Source organism: Peromyscus leucopus, chromosome 5 (genome assembly GCF_004664715.2).
Source record: "Peromyscus leucopus breed LL Stock chromosome 5, UCI_PerLeu_2.1, whole genome shotgun sequence".
NCBI classification, from domain to species: Eukaryota; Metazoa; Chordata; class Mammalia; order Rodentia; family Cricetidae; genus Peromyscus; species Peromyscus leucopus.
Genome location: NC_051067.1, coordinates 66,775,886 through 66,799,803, shown reverse-complemented (window position 1 = coordinate 66,799,803; position 23,918 = coordinate 66,775,886). Strand labels below are relative to the sequence as shown.

The following is a 23,918-nucleotide window of genomic DNA, read 5'->3' as shown; positions in this document are numbered from 1 at the left end:
TAGTGGCAGAGACTGGTCTATGATGGAAAATTAAAAAAAAAAAAAAAATTAACCATTTAAGGAGAAAAAAGTCACAAGCACAAAATCTCTAGCTCCCATTATTTTAATAACTTCTAGTTAAAGGTTTGTTTTGTTTTGTTTTCCTTCAAGTGACTTAGCCAATTCCCCCAATGAGTGACGATTTCTGGGCCCAGAAATTAGTTATTTTGAAGTAATAAAACAAAAACTATAAAAATACTGGATTAGGTCCAGTCCAAACCTCACTGGGAAATGAACCTACCCTTTATTATTTTATCCTCTGGCCCAAACAAGACCCATCAGGCTTAGAAATGGGATCTCAGTGGGAACACAGGGCATTTGTTTAGGGAAGCTGGACATTGCCCGAGCAGCTACGTGAAGTCAGTCCAGGGATTCAGTCTATGTTTCATAATGTGATTTCATGTTTGCCCTGCGTCTCCATTTAGAAGACCATTCTAATAGGTGGCTGAGGATACGGAGAGAAGGGGTAGATTTAGGAGAAATCAGCACGATGATGTGTAAACACCCCTGGCAGGTGTTAGAGGTGTTAGGTCAGTGCGGGGGAGGGAAGTGAGGGGAGTGGGGGGTTCAATGGTGAGAAGGGGACAGAGAAAGGGGGTTGGCTCGGTGAAACGAAGAGAGGATTATGGAGGTGTAAGAGACTGTAGTCAGAGTGGTCAAGGGAGGTGAGGGTAAGACAGTTCACTGGGAGATTAGTGTGGTTGAACAGGGCCATGTTGTGGATTAGCAGGAGGCAGATGGCCATGAGGAGACATAAATGTGCAGAGAGTGAGGTTTGACTGGGTTCTTTGCCTCAAACAAAGATAGGAGGCCAGGGCCTCTTTTCTCTAATCCTGTCCTGTATTTCCTAAACTGGTTCTCAAGTGGCAAGCTTTCACAAGAGTCCCCCTCCACATGTTCTTCTGTATGCCAGAGTGTCCTAAACGTGGCCCCAGAACTAGACAGAACCTTCCATTAACCTGGGCAGAGATGCCTTCCCTGAGAGTATGTTATTTGGTTAAAATGTTCCTGGTCTTATAGCTAGAAGTTACATGAAGTTTATTACCACCCAAGTTAAATCAAGACCTGTAATCTCCCAGCTGCTTCTTAGGTGAACTGTTATAGCCGCTAAGCTTTGTGGCTTATAAGTCTTATTCACCTGAGCTTATATAGCTTAAAAATGTCCCAAAGGGCATTACTCCTAGTAAATTATGTTTAAATTTGTCCGGGAATTTCTTCACATCATGATCCCCCTAAATCCACATTCATTACTCTTTAGACTATTATTCATTATCCATTACCTATGGGCATACAACTTCTTCAAAAAAAAAATCATTGATAAAGAGTTGGAAGATTGAGGAAGTAGGAAGGGTCTGGAGGAAAAGAGGGAAGGGAAAATGATCAGCACATATCGTATGAAAAAAGTTTACTTTCAATTAAAAGGTAATTGATAAAAATGTCATCCAGGATGGCACCTGCTTCAAATACTCTAATACACTGGCTTTAGATTAAATGGATCTATTGTTGAATATTCGGGAGCTGTCACTATTTGAACACCCAGGTTAGAATAATAGCCACCATTTACTAAGCATATATTATAGCTGGATAACATAGGAAATGTTGTTCTTATTTTACAGGTTAGAAAAGTTATATAGATGTGAGTTTCCCATAGCTAAAAATAATAGTAATAAGAGGCAGGTATGCTGAACACCAGGCGCTGTGCCTTGGGCTGGTGCCATTGGCTGAAACACATCACACATCATAAATACTCTTTCATAACTTTCTGTTACTTTCACAGAAAGCATGAGGGGATGTCATGGGTCCCTCACATCTACATTTCTGACACTGTTGTCAAGAGGAATGGATGTTGTTCTACCATGTCTTTTTCACAGAAATGGTCTTTTACTATAATAATCATAATTTATTTGTATACACTAAAATTACTTTTGATGTCTGATTTAGAATATTAGCTGAAATTCCTGTCAGTCTCACTCGCTTATAAAATGTCAGAACAAAACTTTTGTATATTTACAAGCTGAAAGACACTTTCTTCAGAACTTGGGCAGTTCTCCCATTCGTTTTTCCGTGTTATAGTTACCACGGGGGCATCTTACTTACAGTAAGACAGGCGAAGGGATTATTAATGTTTGCTGTGGGATTGCAGCTGTGAGGGGCATAGGCCACACAGGAGAGCCCAAGAGTCCAGGAAAGGCCCAAGAGTGAACTCTCCACCCTCTTTCTTTTTGTGAAGCTCTGCTGTTTCTCCATGACTGTTCCCATCTCGTCCCACTTTTCTCCCAAAGCTCCACAGAGTTTCCATACCCTGTCATTGCGGCTTCAACATGAACACTGAAGTCATGCCTGTGCAGAGGATACTCACCTCAAGTACTTAAAATCAGTGGCTCAACGTTTAAAACTTAGCAGCCAAGGTGTGGGTCTAGCTTGCACACGCATGGGCAGCTCTCAAGGTGGTGTGAGCAACCCTCCTCACATAGGATGACTGTGAGCAGTGGCAAAAACTCCGAGCAGGGTGGTGTCTGCTGTCATTCTCAACTATTTAACAACAACCAAGAATCCACCAAGATGACAATTTCTGTAATAAGTACACAGAATAGAGTTCATTTATTCCTGAAAGATTCATTTCAAGTAGCTGACCTATCTCCTGAACTGAAATTCTATATCTCTTTCTCCAGTTTCAAACTAACGCTCCTCTACCTCCTCTGTGTCAAGTTCCTCCTTATCTGAAGGCATCCACCTAGTCAACTCAGTCATCCTCTTCTCACTCTAATCATAGCTTTAAAAACTAGGACCCTTTTCCTAGTTACAATAGACCCCAATGTTTAGCTGATTGGTACATGTGCTCGTAAGGATAGTCAGAAAGCTTCCCAGGTAGGTCGCTTTCTTCACAGGCTTCTGCTTTTGTTAACCCTCTGCTCCCATGCCATTTCTGACATAGGTGTAATTCAGTTTTTAATAATCTGTCACTTACTTGGAATTTTCTTTTTCCTTCCTATTCCTCCCCTTTTAAGAATTATTCTTTCTTTCTTGACCTATCTTGAGATAGATAGCCTTCTAGATCACTTTGAAATCAGAGTCACTCAAATCTTCGTTTCACAGCTGATATACTCAGCTATTCTCAGTCCTTACGGACAGTTTATCACGTGGCTCCAGTGTTTTGTCACTTCCATAACAACAACAACTACTCCTTTCACAGCAACAGTATATCCAGACTAGCACTCACTTGTCTTCACTTTCTGAGAAATAAGCATGTAAATAATTCAACAAATCCTATGCTTTTGTCAAAACAAGATATCTAGCAAGTGCCCACATGGCTGACTGGTCTGCCAGTTGCCATTTCTGCAGCTCATGTAGGTGCTGCAGTGTGGTGTTGACACGTTTCCTTCGTAGAGGTTGCTGCAGTCTAGGAAGTGGGGAGGTGGCTAGGTGAGTCAGAGCACTTGAGCACAAACATGAGGGCCAGAGTTCAGCTCCCCCAGCACACCTGTAACACCCTGGAAAGAGGAGGTGGAAGGCTTGTTGAGGCAGATTGCTGGGGTTTGCTGGCTTCTCTCAGCCTAGCTGAGAGAAATATGAACCTCAGGTTCAGGGAGAGGCTCTGTATAAAATGAATTGCTAAACAATCTTATTAATAAAAAAGAAACCTGGAGCCAGATATTGGTGTGAGAGCTGAAAGATCAGAGAACCAGAATAAGCCACAGCCAACCTCACCTTATGAGCCTCCAGAGCGCCAGATCCTGTTTCCTCACAGCTTATATACCTTTCTGTGTCCTGCCATATTACTTCCTGGGGTTAAAGAAGTGTGTCCTTCCCAAGCAAAGACCTGAGATCTCAAGGGCTGGGATTAAAGATGTGTGCCACCACACCTGGCTCTGTTTCCAGTGTGGCCTTGAACTCACAGAGATCCAGACAAATCTCTGTCTTCCGAGTGATAGGATTAAAGGTGTGTGTCACCATGCCTGACCTCTATGTCTAATTTAGAGGCTGGCTCTGTTCTTGGGTCCCCAGATAAGTTTTATTAGGGTGCACAAATAAAATATCATTATAATCCTGCCTCAAAAAAGGCAGAGAATGATAAAGAACACCTGATATTCTCTTATGGCCACCGCATGTGTGCACAGATATACCCATACATGTGTATATACATACATAGATAGATGATAGACAGATAGATAGATAGATAGATAGATAGATAGATAGAACTTTCAAAGAAATTGCTGTCTCTATTGATTTAAAAAATTACATTTTAAACTGGCCATTAAATCTAGCTGCATTCCAAAATCAACTAGGGATCTTATTAGATAGAGAAGCATGTTCTAACACCCTACCTCAGACTTCACCAGAACCCAGGAGTATTCCAGCAGAGTAAGTCCCCACAAGCCTTTGGCCAGCACCAGAGATCACTGTCTATAGCCTGCTCTGTCATGACTGAGGATGATATCTTCATTTCAAAGCTCTATTGGGGGACTGGAGAGATGACTTTTTGGTTAAGAGCACTGACTGCTCTTCTAGAGAACCCTGGTTCAATTCCCAGCACCCACATGGCAGTTCACAACTGTCTGTAACTCCAGTTCCTGAGACCCAACACCTGTGGCAAAACACCAATGTACGTGAGATAAAAATTAAAAAAAAAACAACAAAAAACAAAACTCTATTGGGAAGTTATGGGTGTTCTGATAGGTAGCTTAGCATCTACCTTTGTGTACAATTAAATAGTTCTCTTTAAAGTGAATCTTACTTTCCCATAGCTGCAGGAGTACTTGTATTCTCAGAAGGCCTTGTGATGGTGTTATTACAGCTACCACATCACATAAACAATAACAGCTTGATGGTATAATGCTTGTATTCGAACTCTGAATTTTGACGCCTGTACTTTTTTTTTTTAATTTGGCGTCCTTGCCACTCTAGTCTTTGTCTTAGGGTTTCTGTTGCTGTGATGAAAGATCATCACCAGAACAACTTGGGGAGGAAAGAGGGTTTTACCTTACATTTCCACTGTTCACCACTGAAGGAAGTCAGGCAAGGACTCAAACATGGCAAGATCCTGGAGGCAGGAGCTTGATGCAGAGGCCATGAAGGGTGCTGCTTACTGGCTTGCTCCCCCTGGCTTGCTCAGTCTACTTTCTTACAGAATCCAGGACCACCAGTCCAGGAACGGCATCTCCCACAATGGGCTGGGCCATCGCCCATTGATCACTAATTAAGAAAATGCCTTACAGCCCGATCTTACAGGGGCATTTTCTCAATTGAGGTTTCTTTTCAGATAACTGTAGCTCGTGTCAAGTTAACATTCAACAAGCCAGCACAGTCTTCCATCCCATCCTTTCCTCCCTTCCTGTCCATTTCCAACTTCAGAAAGTTTCAGATTCTTCCTGCTTGTGCTAATGCCTGCTGTCAAACGCATTTCCCTCTAGTGTGTAAAATCTCTTTCATCTCTTGCCAAACCCTGCCTGATGTCATTCGTCCTGCTCACCAGATGTTTATATCATTATATATTTCACTCTCTTGTCCTCTTTTCAATTGCAAAACCACCACTGTACCACGGGCACTGTCAATTGCAAAATAATGCGTTCAATTGAAGAATGGATTGAAGAACTCATCACCAATGTCCCTGGATCCTCCAGTTTGACACCATGCTCCCTATATCTATGTCCTGAGCAGTATTTCCTGTCCCACAACTGTGAATCACATGGTATTGTAGTTTTCCAATGCAGTGCCAGCTGTGTTTGTGACGAACTCACATAGGCTTGCTGGTGCCTTATGCAACAGTAGTTCATGTCTCAAACACATCAGAGTCCTAGCAGGTATTCTTAGTTTTCCATATAGTGATTCATGAACACAGACACAGGGAAGTCACTTCAGGGTAACCACATGGTGATATGCCACAGAAGTTGGTAGATGTTTCACAAACAGGAGCTTTGTGTTGTAGTGAATTAGGAAAACGCTGAGTTAAACACATTTCAGTAGGGTTGGTTATTTTGCTTTTCACTGGCTGTGTTACTTCTTCAAGCTGTCCCTATCCTGATATGCACTGCTAAGACAGGAGGATATAATTTAGACACCTAGACTATGGAGATGTAACTGCTTATCATTAGTTTCTCACGTCATAATGGATGAAACAGATGTTACCACGTCACACAATAAAGGTTCTACCGTAGGCTGTGCTATCTGCTGAGAGGGGAAGCTAGGGGTGCTCTGAAGGCATCAGACAGGGAAGCAGCCAAGCTCTTCTGAGGACCAGAGAAGGCAAAGCTGGGGAGGAAGCGTACCCAGGTATAACAAAGGTTCAGGATCGACAAGGGAAAGCTGTGTCTGCAGACCTGAAGGCAGATCACAGGGGCCTCCAGGGTGTCTGTGGGAAGGCCAAGAATTTCAGTGTTCTTTTTACAAACATCAGGTCTCTCAAGGGCCAGAGCAGGGAAATAGCATATTCAGATAGGCATTCTTAAGAATGTAATATTTTCTTTATATATATGAATACGTGTATGGTTGTTGTTGTTTTTTTGTTTTGTTTTGTTTTGTTTTTTTGAGCCAGGGTTGGCTCCTAAATTCTCTTGTCTCAGCCTTCTGGTGTTGGGAGTACAGGCAAGTGCCACCATGCTGGTTTGAGATCAACATTTTTAAAAGATGATTCTGGTTATTTTAATATGGAGACCCATTAGGGCTTGCTGTAGACAGTGAGAGTGATGGTGGCAAGTCTTGTATTGCTGTGAAGAGAGAATGTTCAAACTGAGGAATTTTAAGAACAATTTAGGATTGCTTTCTTGGCTATTCTTCCCCATACTCCTGAAGAGAGCTTAACCATCATTCTTGGCCATTCCAAATCTTCTTAGGACATTTGAGGAAGATGTTTTCCAAACTTATTACAACATCCTTTCTTGAAAATGCCATCTGTGTTTTTCTATCTGACTGGCAGCTCAGTCTAGTGAGGTCTGTCTTCCTCCCCCAGGTCCAGGGTTGGGCTGTTCAGCAGCTCCCTCTGTTCATCAGGCTGCCTTTAACTTCCATGTCCCCTTACTCTACATATTCAACTCTGGTTAAGACTCTGGCTTCTCTTTCTTTCTTGGAGTCTGTTTAAAGACAAAATCTTTTATCCAATTAAAGTGTTTCCTCTTCAATAAGGGAAGTGAAAAAAGATGTTTGTATTTGTGCATCATTGCTGGTCACATGACTGCATAACTGCTTCAATGCAGGACTCCAGAACAATTGCTCATTATCCAGGAATTCTGGTTTCAAGATACATAATGGTCTTCTTTAATTCTCCATGAAAAGTATCATTGGAAATAGTTCCTTCTTGTGCTGTTGAAGAACCCATTTCCAGATCAAGTCTGTTTAAGCAGGCTTAATCACATCACCTTCAACTGCTGGTTGCTGTGGGGTGTTAAGGATAAAGCACAGTGCTCTTCAAATATTCCTCAGCCAGAATTCATAGGCATTGGGCCCCATAGCAGTCCTGATCCTTCCTTTCCATGCTGCTCAGTGGAGCATGATATTTCAGAAAGAAGATTCTAGAGCCACTGAGCCTGGATTTAAAGCTAAGCTTGGGTAACCTCTGGTAAGTTGTTCAGTCTCTATGTGCCTCATTTTCCTTGGTAAAATGGAGCAATCAGAGTAAATAAATAAGCATGAACAATGAGAACCGAGCCCAGCACACAGCAAATTCTCCCTGTTGTTACTGGTGCTAATCGTAGCGATGTTTCTGAACCAGACACAGGAATTCTTCCGTCCTACAGGCTGAGGGAATTAATGGCCCCCTTCAGGATTCTTTCTTCTCCTCTTGCCCTCTGTCTGCAACCAGCTTCTTTAGTGCATGTTGGCACTTGTCACAAAGGATAAGTTGTAAATCACAACACCCACATTCTAACCCACTCATCTAACTGAAGCTCTGAGGAAATAGGATGAAGAAAGGGTAGAGTCCATTGATGCGTTAGAAGTCTGGGGAACTGTCATCACAGCTTTAAAAACCATGCTGTTGATCTCTATATCCCTTAACAGAGAATGAGGACTTTTTGCTACCAATAGTTTTTTTTTATTTTTAGAAAGAAAATTTTGGTGAAGGAGACAATAACATTTGTCCTTGAATAGTTGATGAATTTCATGATCCTGCACACATCTCAACTTGTAGAGCTCCACAGTAAAGATGACAATACTGTCTTCATCCCAGAGTTGTTAGGCATTTTAACCTAGAATAGTGCCTGGCAGAGAATGCATGCCCATGAACCATGCATTGTTAGTCTAGCATGAGCAGAATCTAACAGAGTACTGTTGCCTTTCTAGAGCCTTTTGCACTAAGTAAAAAGCTATATTTGAGACCTGAGGAATTGTTTCAGTTACTAAAGTGCTTGTCACACAAAGGTGAGTTCAGATTTCTCTACAGAAAGCTGAGTGTGACATCACACCTCACATCTCTATAATTCCAGCCCTAGGGGATATAGGTGTGGAAACAGGAGGGTCCTTGGATCTGGCCAGCCAAACTAGTTAAACTGGGGAGAAACTTTGTATCAAAATATAAGAGCAATTGAAGCACCAGTGTTGATCTCTGGCCTCCACACACCAGCACACATGTGGACTGAGACCCACATGCTCTTGAAAACACCCTCCACACGTAACTACTTACATACCCACCCACCCCACGGGCTGTAGTCTGCAAGACAGTTTTCCTAACTATAATTAATGGAGTTGGACTCACACTGTCCCCATGTGTGGAGACCAGGGCTCCCTCCCTCTGCCTCTCAGCCTTCTTACAAAGGCCACAGGCCTCCTCTGTCTAAATCTGAGCAGCCTGGTAATTAAAATCTCACTTCCTGGTTAGAGCAAAGCAGAAGCCAAGGGGATTCTGTGTGAGCAGCAATGGCTCTGACTCTCTTTGATTTGGAGGGCTCCTCCTTGCACACTTCCTGAGCAGATGAGTCACACTTCCTAGAACTGTCCTTGAGAGGAAGTCTGCTTCTTGGACGTTAGCAGTCTGCTGATAGCTCAGAGAAGCACTAGGCCACCTGCCACTCACAAGCAAGTGTAACTAGAAGCTATATGCCAGTCATTCGGGGGTTTTCTTGACACCAGCTGTGAGCCTCCAGCACTCTTTGGGTTAATCTGCAAGCAGAACTTTGAGAAGCACAGCAATGAAGCTGAACTCTCGTATGTCATAAAGCAGTCCCAGATGCCTCGCACACAGCATGTTGATTCCTAAGCTGTCTGGGTAAAATGTGACTTTTTTTTTTTATTTTAACAATTTAAGAGATCTTTATTTTAATGTGATACAAATTCTTTTCGGGTAGGGAATGATTTCTGGTGGCATACACCTATAATCCAAGCACTCCAGAGGCTAAGGCACGAAGATCCCTTTTGGCCAGACTGCTACATAAAAACCCTGTGTTTAGGGAGAGGGGAAAAGAGCTGCTCTTTTCTGACCATCCTCCAGATGAATTTTCAAGTGATTAATTTGCTATACTTGATGCAGAGGCACCAGCCCTCAAAAGACAGCCTGCCCTTGGGTTCAAAAGTGCAATGGTTTCTGCTCTCCAGATCCTCGCAGATTTGAAGCAAGGGATACAAATGAATAAGAACCAAACCTATCAATTTCCTGAACTACCTTTAAGCCACTTAAAAATCTTTTTACGTGATCACAGCTTGAAATCATTTCCCACAACAGTTCCCTCCTGGTATGTCCCTGCCTTTTTTTTTTTTTTTTTTTTTTTTTTTTACACTCCAGCCAGGACAGAAAAGTACAGCGCCATCTGCTACCAAGCCTGCAGGAACACGGCACGGGTAGGAGCATGTCTGAAGGCACACTCACTACTGAATGGGTAGGAAGGTGCTGGTCACAAGGCTGAGTTTTCGATATTGTGAATCCCAGTTGTGGATTTTGGTTTACTTTTTAAAATCAGTAAGATTTCCATTGCAGCATTATGGGTATTATCATACATACATACATACATACATACATACATACATACATACATACAACACATGCATGTGTGCATACATACATTAGCTTTTTCAGTTGGCATGAAGAATAATCACTGCATTTTCATATCCATTTTAACCTATCTCGCAGGACCCTCTCCATAGTTCCCCTCTGTTTTCATTTCTCATGTTAAAAACATGTAATGACATTTTAATTTCAGCTCTTATTTAACAGGCTTACTCTTTCTGCCATGGTGACTTGAGGGAAGAGACAGGTGCAAGCACTTGAGGTCTCTAGGGTTCAAGGCTCTATGATTTCATGTTTTTCTATCAACTAGACTTCTCTGTCCCAGAGTCCATTTGCAGCAGATGCAGAGACTTTTGGAAGACACATTAATATATTTTTAGAACGTTTAGTGTTTCACCATGGCAAGACAATTGGCAGAAGGAAGGCTGCAGCTTATGGAATTAGCCGTTTATATATTCACAGGAGAGTATTAGTGACTTTCAAAGCCTCTCCCTTCCCCCTGGGGAGGGAACTAGGCACTCACTGCTCCATCAGTTGCTATAAAACCCAGTATTTATAGAAGATCTTTAGCCCCTGGACTACTAATTTGTAAGGAAGAATTACAATAATTAATAATAAAATTTAGTTACCATGAAAAAGGAAATACTCAGGACAAAAATGATTTGAAGATAATGCTAGAACAGATTGGTTTCCGTAACAACATTTTAGGACAGCAGTGTTGATGTTTGATCCTGAGTGCAGAAAAGAGATATGGAAATAGCAGAACATTTTTAGTGGACCAGATGGGTGTCTGACAATCTAGAGGAGTGTGGAATTATAGCATAGGGAAAGCATTACCAAGACACACTTCTATCATAATGTCAATAGTTCCCCCAAATCATGCACTAAAAATAGATTTATCTAATCAAAAAAGAATGCACAGTCATTGCAGGAGACTGAGAAAACATAGAAAAGTCTAGAAGAAACAAAAAATCAAATTGCACCACTACTAATAATATTTAGTGGTATTTATTTCCTGTTCTCTTTTTATGTTTATTTTATTTCAATATTCATAGATTATCTCATGCATTATACCTTATTATGACATTTTCCTATGTGTGCTCATTCCATTACCACAGTGCAGCCTGCTGTGAGACGTTTGTCCTTCAAATTTTCACTTTTCTAAACAATTGTGAGATGTACATCTTTGTAGTTAAACATTAGCCTGCATCCATGGTTATACACTGATTAAAAAAGTAAATAAAACAAAGCAAACAAAAAACACAACAAAAGAACCGAAATCAACCTTTGTGGCTTTTGATGTAAGTGATCCGTAGAAAGCAAGACTCGAAACTATAAATGCAGTAAGAGTAGGTGGAGACCAGCCAGCCTACAGACCGGCCACTAAGCCATCTGGATTTCAGATAAACCTCTAATTCAAAGTGATACAAAATAACTCGGAATGTGGTATTCTGCTGGTCTCTAGCTCGCATGCAAAGCCTGGCATTATGAGTAATCATTGACTTTAGATGGGTAGTTCACATTTCCTGCCCCACCCTGCAGCACATGGCACCATGGCTTTTCCTGCAGTGAGGAGATGTGTGTGAGCCTCAGATGCCAGTGCACTGTGAGTGAGTAGCTGCATGTTTACTGAGGAGAGGCACTGGGCCTCCAAAGAGCCACGGTGGAGCAGCCTTGAGTGTACCCTACACTATCAGCCTTTTTCAACATTTGCCTAATTTACCTTCTGCAGTTCAGTGATATATCCCCCACCCACCCTGGGTTTTTTCTATTCATAATGGCAACTTTGTATCCCACTCTGTAGTTTTCCTTTGGCAAAAGTACAGAAACGTACCAAAATCCTGTAAGTTTAAGACAACGTACAAAGGTCCCATGTTTACTAAGATAATGTGTGCAAAACTTAACAACATCCATAAGGATTACTCTTGTGCTTCAGATATGGGATGTAGCTCAGAGGGGAGTACTTTCCCAACCAGCACAACACCCTGGGTTCATCATCAGCATTGGAAAAATAATGAGTCAATGCCACAAGCATTCTATAGGGTTTTTTTTGGGGGGGGTCAGGGGGCTGGAAGAGGGTGAACAAGTGTTTCAAGACTTCAGCAGCTCTGGCCCTCTTGTGTTCCAGGGCCAGCAGGAACTGCAGGTAGATAGGAGAAAGGACACTAAAAGAAGGAAAAGCATTTTTCGCTTCAGCATGCCCAGCCCCTTCTCACCTCATCATGCTAGCCTCAGCAGCTTCTGCTGTCCTCTTTCTTGTTGGGCCATCCCCTGCTATGATGGACCACACTTCTTCCACCCTTGCACACACCCTTCACCTCCTTGACCACACACAGGGTGATCTGCAGCTGGCTCTACACCCAGAATGGCAGGGATGGCTGCAGTGGCCACACCACCCGAGGTTGCCATAGTAACACAATGCAAGAAAGGGCTGTCCATTTCCGGCTTGATTCATTTCTTCCCTGTCGTCTCAGCCAGTGATGATCCTAAGGGCTAACCATGAGTCAGCCTCAGCTGTCTAGACTCATATTTCATTTCACAAAGCTACTTTTGGGTGGTTTCTTTTGAAAAAAAAAGAAACAACTAATTTTGTTCCCTTTATGTCTGACCAAAAGTTGAAGGACACTTCAAGCATACTCTACATGTCAGGCCTTGTTGTCATATAGTTTTCTCACTTGTCACAAAGCTGTAGGAATCGTATGATACCAAGCGTATACATTCATAAAGGAAGTTTAGATTCAAGAAGTTAAGCAATTTCCTCACGACTATGTGCTAAGCAAAGTTCCTATAGCAAGACGATGCCTGACTCTGACCATGTTGACTGTGGATGTCCGGACAAGGAAAAGATTTGACTGCTTCCATCAATTACACATCACTTCAAAAGCCCATCTAAGAACTCCTTCTCAGGAGTTGAATTTGCTGGCACTGGCTAGAATCTCCCCTTATATAAAGAAAGGGGAATCTGCTGCATCTGAAATTTCTTTTTCTCAGCATGTAAATTATTTCAGTTATGTGTTCAGATCTGAAGCAATTTTCCTTGGAAGTTACAAGATTTATATATAATAGGATGGGACTAAATTTCCCCAAGTTTATGCCAATTTTAATGGTATCATACGAAAAAAGGCTTAATTTGCTTTCTCTGTCTTAAAATGAATCTTCTGCAATAGAGAAAAATGAGGTTTACTTCTAGACACACTTCAAGAAAATAATACTTTTGATTGTGGTTGTGGCTTGGTGGTACAGCGTGTGCCTCTCATTGGCAAGATGCTGGGTTTGAGCTTCAAGACAAGGAAAGAAAAAGTAAAAAGGAAAGAAAAAAGAATCTAGAGAATAAATTCTGTGTTGACCTGAAGTAGAAAGGACTGTTTGGTTGTCACATTCCCATTCTAAAAGATTTAGGAAAATGTCAATCTAGTCATCTACTCTGTGTGGCAGACATTCACTTACCACTTTCATCCATTATAGTTACCAATTCCCAAAGTCAAAAAACAGCCTCAAGAAGCAACTCAGAGATGAGACCCTGGAAAACCAAGGGTCTTGAAGAAATGTTTTTGAGAGTTCTTAGAGGTAGTGAAGATAGGGCCTGCTGTGGTCAGAGCATGTTGCACGAGGCTCTGCTCACTTAGAACCTGATTTCCAGTCATTCTGAAAGTGTCCACAAAGCCAAGGGACTTTTTTGTTTGTTGGTTGGCTGGTTTCTTTTAAGATAGCATCTCTTTACATAGCCCTTGCTGTCCTAGAACTCACTATGTAGACAAAGCTGGCCTCAAACTCATAGAGATCCACCCACCTCTGCCTTCCAAGTGCTGGGATTAAAGTCATGTGCCACCATGTCTGAAAGGCAAGGTTCTTTAATCTTCAGGGCCAGTGAGATGGTTCCGCAAGTGAAGGTACTTGCCTCTACATGGGTGGCAACTTGAATTTGATCCCTAGATACCATGGTGGAAGGAGAGGATTAATTCCTCACCACACACAGGACCCCACACAAACACCATTCACACGTATACACAAACAATAATACAAATTGAAAAACAACAAACTATCTTAGTAGGCCAGTGGGATGGCTCAGCAGGTAAAAATCACTAGCTGTGACTACCTGGTGAGCTGGGTTCAATTCCCGGGACCCACACGATGGGAAGAGAAAATGGGTTTCTGAAAGTTTTCTCTGACCTCCACATGCATGATGTTCCACTTACATGTCTGCCCTCATGCACATATATCATAAACACACACACACACACACACACACACACACACACACAGAGTAATCATAAATAAATAAATAAATAAATAAATAAATAAATAAAGCCTTAACATCACAATAATTGGACTATCTCCCTCAGATGTTGACATGCTCTGTATGTCTTCAATTCTATATCGTTGGCTTTTATGGCCCTTAATATCGAGAGGGGCCCATGGATCGTTTCATATTGTAGCTGGAGTCTGAATGCACTAATTCTCTCCATGTTTGCACAGATTTTCAGCCACACAGAGTAAAAGTAACCCCATAGCCCAGCATGCTGAGAAGTGCGGCCTGGCCAAGGGATTCCCTCTTCTCTGTGTGTCCCGAGAAGGGCTAAGATTTTTGTGTTGGAGTGGAGGTGAGGGAGACTTGAACCACAAACATTATATATGAATTGTGTTCTAAGAGAAAAATTCACAAGATTGAACACAGAAGTTTGATACACAATCTCACATTTGAGAAGTGTTTGATGGCCAAGGTGACAAAGTGAGAATCATTTCAAGTATTCAAAGGCTGTCAGGCACACAAACTAGGACTCATAGTCAAGGTGAGAAAAATCTCCTCCGTAGCTTTTAGTTTTTTTTAAATGAGCTCACTTAGAACATCTTGGTGGTTCTGTGGCATAGATCTCGGGCTCGCTAAAAGCAGAAGAAATCATAGTTTTACCAGGTCCAAACCAGCAAGTTTTCTGGTTGTGGCTATGAGTCACAACTGGAATGTCCTGTGGTTAACATTTTGCACTGAAAACAGAATCAAGAGTGGCAAGACACCAACTGGTTTCCATGGTGACTGGTATTTGTGTACTTTGAAAAATGACTGTTACTTTTTGTGTGGTGAGTTTACTCGGGAATAAATTGTGGAGGTGACATTGGCCATCTGTGTGAATATAAACAAAAAAATTGATTTTAATTAAAGGTAAATGTTAAAAAGACATAAAACTGAGGGCATGGGGTGGGTTTCCCCCCTCTCTATTATAGAAGTATCGTTGTGCACTAATTAGTTTGTTAATTTATCTGACATTTTATTTAAGCGTTTTCAAATATGTCCACCTGATATTTATTGTAATGTATCTTTTCCTTCTTCCCAGAGGATAAAGACATTTAATTATCATCCGTCAGTGTTTCCACAAACCCATCCTCCTTAGCCACCTACTGGCCCAGTCCCACTCACAATGTGCTATTTTAAGACCACGGGCGTCTGGCATTTAGGGCTTCTTCTTTAGTGAAGGAATCCCATTAGAGAGAAAAATTACCCTCCACATCATGTAAAAGGTCACAGCTCTTAACTTCATTGAGCTGTGGAGAAAAACAATGCTCTATGATGTATTATACTATATAATGACCCAGTATGGAATCACAGTATGTTACTCAGCTTGCTGCTATCCGGTGCTTACTAAAATTCACCAGGTTGAGGGTGCAATGATCATAAAGACAAATTTCAGCTTTGGTCACTAAACCACAATCCAAAGTTAGAATCCGTTGGGTTTGAAGACTCTAAGCTGAAAGACTTGCCTATTATGTTAATATTTGGAGACAGTGTATTTATTTTTATATTTAGTTTCAAAGTAGATACCACACCAAAAAAAAATTGATGAAAACTCTGAAACTGAGAAAAATATTCTGCAATGAGACAGGGACTCAGGAGCACTCTCAGTGCAGCCTGGGAGCACTCCGAGTACAGCCTGCCTTCCTCTTGCCCCCACCTCCAGCTTGCAGAAGATGACAGAGCCTAGGACTTGAGGTGAAGGAATCCGGCTCTTGTTTCTTCTTTTTTGATCTTCTTCTGTTTGTATTTCTTCCTTCCTTCCTTCCTTCCTTCCTTCCTTCCTTCCTTCTTCCTTCCTTTCTTTCTTTCTTCCTTCCTTTCTTTCTTTCTTTCTTTCTTTCTTTCTTTCTTTCTTTCTTTCTTTCTTTCTTTCTTTCTTTCTTTCTTTCTTGTCTTTTCCTTTCTTTCACTCTTCCTCCTCCATCTGGCTTCTGTTATTATGTAGTGTTCTTGGAGTTTCTATTACTGAAGTAAAATACCATGTCCAAAAAAAATTGGGGAGAAAAGAGTCATTTCAAACTTACAGTTCCACATCACATTCCATCAATGGAGGCAGGAACTGGAAGCAGAGGCCATGAAGGAATGCTGCTTACTGGACTGATCTTCATGGCTTGCTCAGCTTGCTTTCTTATAGCACCCAGGGGTTGCACCGCACACTATGGGCTGGCTCATCCCACATCATTAATCATGAAAATATTCCCTAGGCTTACCAAGAAGCCAATCTGGTGAGGGTGTTTTCTTAATTGAGGGTCTTTCTTCCCAAATGACTCTAGGCTGTTTCAAGTTTACATAAAACTAGCCAGTGCATGTAGTATGCTAGAAACCTGATTACAAAATACAAGTTTTTAAAGTAAGAGTATTTACCAAAAAGAAACAAGGAAGGTAAAGTAATAAACCTGAGAAATGAGCACTATCTTATTCATTTACTTAAAAATCATGGATTTAGTACCAAACTGTGAATAGCATATTGGACTCTGCTTCCCATTTTAAATCTCTGCAAACTTTCCCCACATCTAATAAGCATGACGACCAACTGGTTGAGAATTTGATGAGGTGGACCAGCATTCAGAAATCGTGATTTATTAGGATCCTGGACAAGACAACTCCCAGGTCCCCACTCTACAGAACGACCACAAAGTGATTCTAACCCTTTACTATAGGAAATTATTAGACTGATATTTACAATTGTATGATACAAATTCTTATCTAACTATACAGAAGTAGTAGTAGAGATTAAGTCCTTAAAATAGATGCATTTGTGGAAGAAACCCAAGTGTCCATTCACTGGATATGTACTGGATTCGACCCTCATAATGCTCTGCTTTTAACAGTGAAGGAAAAGGAAATCCAGGAGTGGCCTGTTCACTAGGAAATTCACAGTCAATGGGGGTAAGAGGACGCTGTGCCCATCACTAGGAAGGCAGGGGATGTGACTGCCTGCATAGAAGGACAAGTGAAGAGCTAAGGTTTCACCAGGTGTGGTGGCTCACCCCTGTAAACCTACCACATAAGAAGCCGAGGCAGGTGAACTGCTTCAAATTTAAGCCATCCTAGGCTGCATAGTGAGTTTCAAGCCTTCCTTGGCTACAAAGTAAGACCCTGTCTCAATAAATAAATAAATAAATAAATAAATAAGTAAGTAAGTAAGTAAATAAATAAATAAATAAATAAATAAAGCAAAACCCCAAAGGGAATTGATTCATTCAAAAGTGAAAAAAAAAAATCCACATCTAATCATTGACATTAGGAAAGATTCCACTGAAGTACTTTGTAAAATTTGGTTATAAAGTTTTTATAGCCGAGTCAGTGTGTTTAAAGCACATATATCACATTTTAGTAAATAAAAGTAACTTCATCAGTCATTGAGTCCATGTTATGCATGTACTCACAGATGCACCAAACATACAGCCACTGAAAAAGCAACCAGGGAAGGTTGAGGATACAGCTCAGTGACAGGGTGCTTGCCAGCACATGAGACACGCCAGTCATCACAGGGGAAAATAGCCTGGAAAGAAGAATAAGAATAATCAGGCATGGCAGCCTCTGATCCCAGGACTCAGGATGCAGAGGCAAGTGGACCTCTGAGTTCAAGGCCAGCCTGGTCTACAGAGTGAGTTTCAGGACAGCCAGTGCTACATAGAGAGACTCTAAAAACAAAACAAACAAAAAACAAAAAGCAAAAAAACCAAAACAACAACCAAGAATAATCAGGGAAGTCCATGTGCATATTTTCAGATATGTTCCATTTTGTTATCACATGCAGCTCGTTCTAAGGGTAACTAAAACAAAGTGATGAATGTGGACTTCACAGGGATGAAGGGGAAATCTAATGGCCTGTCACATGAGGAGGGCACATTTTGAGGATGACATTCTTTTTCCTAAGTGAAAAGAGAAAAAAAAATGGGTTTTCTTATTTTAAATTGGATATCTGTTTATCTATCTCTCTACATATAATGATATGGTTATTAAATGAGACATTAAAAAGGCTGTAGAAATGTCCATGGAATGATGGGCAATGACCTGAGCAGAAAGATTCCAAGGGAAGAAATGTAAATGTCCATTAGATATGCAAGGAGGAAAACCCAAAAGGCTTCAGTCTTACAGTATTCAACCTAGCATATGACAATAATTGCAAAAGCACACTTTTTCATTCTTAGTATTAGCATTTCCAATTTTATGTTTTTATGGTGTGTGTGTGTGTGTGTGTGTGTGTGTGTGTGTGTGTGTGTGTGTTTCTCGTGTACTTTTTCCCTGTTTGTTTTAATCTGGTTCACTTGTTTATGATTGGCCTATTTTCTAAAGAGAGAGAGAAAAAGCTTGGAGTTGGATGGGTGGGAAGGTGAGGAGGATAAGGGAGGAGATGAAGGAGGGGAAATGTCTATCAGAATATATTGTATGAGAAATTTATTTTTAAGGAAAAAAAGTAGATTATTTAGAAAAGAAAAAATAAAAATATAATAGCAGTCAAATTTAACGAACTTGCATGAAAAAAAAACATGTCTATAAAGTGCTAGTATGATTTTAGTTTGGCACAGACTTTCTGCTAAGAAATTTAATAATATTACACAACAACAAAAAGTGTACTTTTTTGGAATCTTTATTGGAAATTTTAACAGAAACCTTTAAAGTATCAGATATTTAGACTGCCAAAAATCAGAAGCCATTGTCAGTGAACAGCAGAATCACAATGAAAACATAGTACATCATTGACATGTTTTGCTGCTGGTAAAAGTGTTCACTTGGTGCTGGGGGCGTACTTTACTTGGTACAGGGCTTGCCTGGCATACACAAAGCCCTAGGTTTGATCCTGGTGCAGTGTAAATCTAGCTTAGTCCTGCACACCTGTCATCCCAGACTCGAAGAGATATTTTGAGGAGAATCAGAAGTTCATTTCTGGCTACACAGCTAGTTCAAGATCAGCCTAGTTCCCTATTCTGAATTTTAATTTGGACTTGATAGGTTAATATAAAACCAAAATTAGTGGTTTAGTTTTCACACTTATTGAGTTTAGTAATCCAATCCTCTCAAACACTGTCTATGTAATTAATTTTTAAATCTTATAATATCCCATGAGAGCAGATTTACCTTTAACTTTTGAACCAATGCCCATTTATATAGCTAAGCTAGTCCTTCTCCTTGAAAAGAAACAAAGAAACAAAAAACAACAACAACAACAAAATATGTGCAGTGTTTTTACTTTGTGAAATTTCTCTTTAACTTCAGCTCTATGATGGACCACAAAAGATAGGACGATACTGTGGAAGAGATCTCCCCCCATCAGGGGCCACCACGGGCTCCAAGCTTCATGTACTGTTCTATACAGATTCGCTTCTTTCACATGACAAAGGATTTAAGATGCAGTGGTTCATTCATGGTAAGTCCCATGTTGATATCGGTTGTATTAATAATTGTTATTTGGCCAGCTCTATCCTTGGAAACAGTAGCATCAACAAATAATAAAAGCAAAGTAGTAGCTAGAGCTAGGCTTAAGATGACTTATTGAGACATCTGCGGAATTTGGGGAGTTAAATTTTGCTAGTGTTCTGAGTAAAAATGGTAAGAGGAGAAGCGATTTGGGTAACTGCTTGAGCAGGTGATGTGATAATCTGCCTTGGAACAGACACATTACAAAGTGGCATGGGAGTCTCCCAGGTGCAGTAGACCAGAAAGAGATGTAAGGCTCACCTTGACATTCATCAGAGAAAAAATGATTGGGAGAATGTAAAGAATAGGAGTCAGAAAGGTCATCGAAAGGGGAAAGGAAAGGCAGGAATGAGAGAAACAGCAGGTAATTTGAGCTGGATGCAAGATCCAGGCTTATGTTTTGTGTCTGCTAAATGGAGTAGGGACACACTGAAGGCCACCTACAAACAGGTGTTTGAGGAGCAGGTGGAGATAATTACTTCTCTAAAAGTCATTATTAACAAGAGATGTGGAACTTCAAAATTGGGTTTCCTGTGGGTCAATCTACAGGTGGGTGGTCCCAGAGCAATGGTTTTCAAAATGTGGCCCTCAGTAACAGTAGCAGCACAAGGAACTTTTCAGAAGTGCAAATTCTTAGACCCTACCCTAGACCTACTGGATCAGAAACTACGAAAGTAGGCCCAGAACAGTATCTTAATTGATCTCCCTGGTGATTAAGATTTAAGAGCTATTGTACTAGGATAATCCAACTGCAAAAGAGCTTCAAACAGTAGTTCTCAACTATTCAATCACGATTTCAGGACTCATGGTGAATTTCAGTAAATCAAAGAAGTAGAATTGCAATGCTATACCAGAAATCTAGCAGATGCCTAAAAGGGCTGGTAAGATGTGCCAGTTGGTAAAGCACTTGTCTCACAAGTATGAGAATCTAGTTAAATCCCTGAACCCAAGCCAAGCCAAGCCAAGCACAATAGCATGCTCTTATAGTCTGTGATGACAAGATGGGATGTGAGGATTAGCAGAACACTGGACCTCACTGAGCAGCTGGCCTAGCCCTACTTGGCAGAGTTCTAGATCAATGGGAGTAGAGACCTTGTCTCAAACATAAGGTAGGAAACCCATAAGGACCTGTGCTTACCATTGTACTCAGACCTTTACCTGCATGTGCACATAGTATACATCCCTGACATAAGCATACATATGTACATGCACACAAAAACAAATAGAGAAGTGCACAGAGAGAGAAGGAAAGAAGAGGGGGCAGAATTTGAATCAGAGGTACTTCAGCAAGCACCTGAGCATTTTGAGATGCGATTTATTGGTGTTGCAGCCCATGCATATAAATCTCAGAGCTACCATACAGAACTTTCCAATTGTAGACCCCTTATTTATCAGGATGAAACCCTTTCCATTTATGATGAAATTATATCCCAATGAACCCACTGTAAATTGAAAATGTCTTGTCATTTCATGTATCTAACTTAACTAATATTATTAGCCTAACCTGCTTTACACATGCTCAAAACACTTTGGCTAACTTACAGTTAGGTAATATCATCTAACATAAATCCTATTTTATAAAATAATGAAAAGTGTTGAATGTGACATTAAAAATTCAAAATATGTTTTCTATTGATAGCTTATCATTTTCAGTCATTTGAAGGTGAGAATTATCTCTATCTGCAAGAACGTTAGGTGCTCTGATATTGTGTATTGTGGGTTGTGGATATTTTTGTTAAAATGTGAATGTAGACTTTTTCCATATTTAAGTATTTGGTGGTAATCCACAGGGCTACTGGTAGCTTGAAATACAGATTATGAATTCTCAAAGTAAATGAGATACAGTGGTTAATCTTGTAGACCTCCTGGGTATTCTTCTTTATCAAGTGAGGTTGAAACTTACAGTGGTCACTTTACTGATTGACTTAGTAAAGGATTTGGTTGATTTCTCTTCCCAGTGTAGTCTATTTCCAGTGTTCTGCTGTTCAGCAATATTGTGGTTCTAAATAATCTAGAGATGGTCTGAAAAAACAGACCAGGCAGAAAAATCTTGAAACATGCCCCAGACTGTCAGTTTCTGGGGTACTCTTGAAAGCAGTGTATGCCAGGTGTACATATCCACAGAACAACTAGGGGCTTTCTTGTGGTTGTATCTAGTTTGGCAATGCTGGGGGATCAACACCAGGGCCTCACATATGCTAGGCAAGTACTCTAATGATGAGCTATATCCTCAGTCCTCACTGGGGATCTTGTAACTATAGAGTAGAGTAGTTGGGCACACCAACCGGAGTTTCCAAGGCTTTCTCTATGGATGGTAATGTTACCATTCCATGCAACTCAGTTTTAGGAGCAAGGCAAAACCAGTGTTGAGCTTGGTGAAATGAAATGGTAGACAGACAGTATCGCCAGAATCTGAAGAACACCTGTAAGATGCTCAAATCACACACTGTTCTAACCAGCAAGGATCCCTGAAGGAGACAACTTTCTGTTTCAAAGATCTAAAGAACAGAAAGCCCCCCTGGGCACACAAAGAGTTCAGTTCAGGAAGGGACTTGGGCCAAAGGCCTCAGAATGTGGTGCGTCAGTCCTAGGTGCACATAGGAATTGCCTAGGAGTTTAAAACCCTGCCTGGGTTCCAAGCCCCAAGAGATAGGATTCAATTGGTCAGTGTTTGGTTATTGCTACCTTTTCAATCTCTTCCTAAGCGATGCAGCCTCGCAGTCAGGATGGAAGAAAGAAGAGATGTAGGCATTGCTTTTGCTAGCTGATCTCTTTAGTCAAGAGGCTGTTCACCCTCCCTCTAGACACAGTGGTTAGAGGCCACCCTAAAGAGCTTGATGTGTTGGTCATTACTGGCTACAACCAGCTTACTATATCATTGGGTTCTTCTAGCCAACATGCCAAGTCCTCTGCTGAAAGCTCTAAGATTTTTTTTTTTGAGCCAAGATTTTTCTTTCACTTCTATTTGGAAACTGTCTTCTTTTAAGAGAGTCAAAGACACCCTCTGTCTATTCTCTTTTCCTGTTTACTATTGCAAAAATTTTCCCCATTTGCTGAAAATTTGCTCAACTCAGAGCCAGAGTTATGCAACAGTATGTTACTAGTTAGGACCAAACTGAAAAAAAAATTTAACTCTGTACTGCCCACTATATATAAATGGTACTTGACAGGGAGATCACCAGCAGTTTAACTCAATACAAAAGTAATTCATGTCATGTGTTATTATCATGCTGTACTTCTATATCTTATGTTCTATATCTGAACTATGTAATTTGAGATGACTTGAGGGGGGAGTCAATGTAATTTGAGATGACTTGAGGGAGGAGTCAACAGAGTGAGCATCAGGCAGAACGCTTTCCCTGGGAGTGGTACCATGATTATCCAATAGAGAAAACCTGAAGACAAAAATTGTCAACTGTCGTTCTTCTTTTTATTAAAGCTATGGGTATCGGGAATGTTTTCATACCAGATACCATGCTATGACTAGGGACACAGATCTATGTGCACACACTGAAATGGTTCAATTCCCACAACCATTGCAGTAAAGGGAAAACATTAGGCATGCAAGTGAATATGTACAATCAAATCTGGTAAGTGCTGAGGGAACACAGAAGAAGATGAGATGGGATTGGGCAGGCAGCCAGACAGGCAGGGAAGTCTTCTATAAAATTTCGACCTCTGAACTAAAACCTGAAAAATAAGCAGGTACTACCTGGCCTAATTAGGGAAGAGAGGATGCAGTGATGCTAGGAAGTAGGGGGAGGAAGGTGGCTCTAACAAGTCACAGGTGATTAGAATCAAGGTCAAAAGGTGAAGCACTAGAGGAGACCAGAAAGCTGAGCAGTGACTACCACTAACCGGCTCCATGAGGCACAAACTCAAACTGGAGAGACCACAGTGTCTTCCGATATGCAAATCCTTTATACTTCATAAAAACAGGTCTGGGGGAGGATCCCCAAGGATGGAGAAGCATGACAAATTGTGGGGCTTAACATGCAGGGTACAATACAAACTACAAACTAAACATAGTCATGCATCAGGGGCATGTTTCAGGCACCAACAGGGGCGTGTTTCGAGCACTGCAGTGCTGGCCCTATTCATCATGGAGAGCATCTCGGAATGTTCTCTCACACACACTGTAATTGCGACAAGGTCACCTGGCGACATAATCTCTGGGGCTACCCAGGTTTGTGCTACCCATCCTTGACTGGAATTCATCCTGCAGCATGTGACTCT

The 23,918-nt window shown here is 41.0% G+C and overlaps 1 protein-coding gene across 1 annotated transcript in view; it reads left to right on the top strand.

The window, feature by feature from the left end:
* Cubn (cubilin) overlaps positions 1-23,918 on the top strand; it is a 225,265-nt gene that overhangs the window by 69,174 nt on the left and 132,173 nt on the right. The window contains 1 exon segment of the mRNA XM_028870517.2: positions 19,482-19,632. Within this exon segment, the coding sequence (XP_028726350.1) occupies positions 19,482-19,632 (151 nt within the window).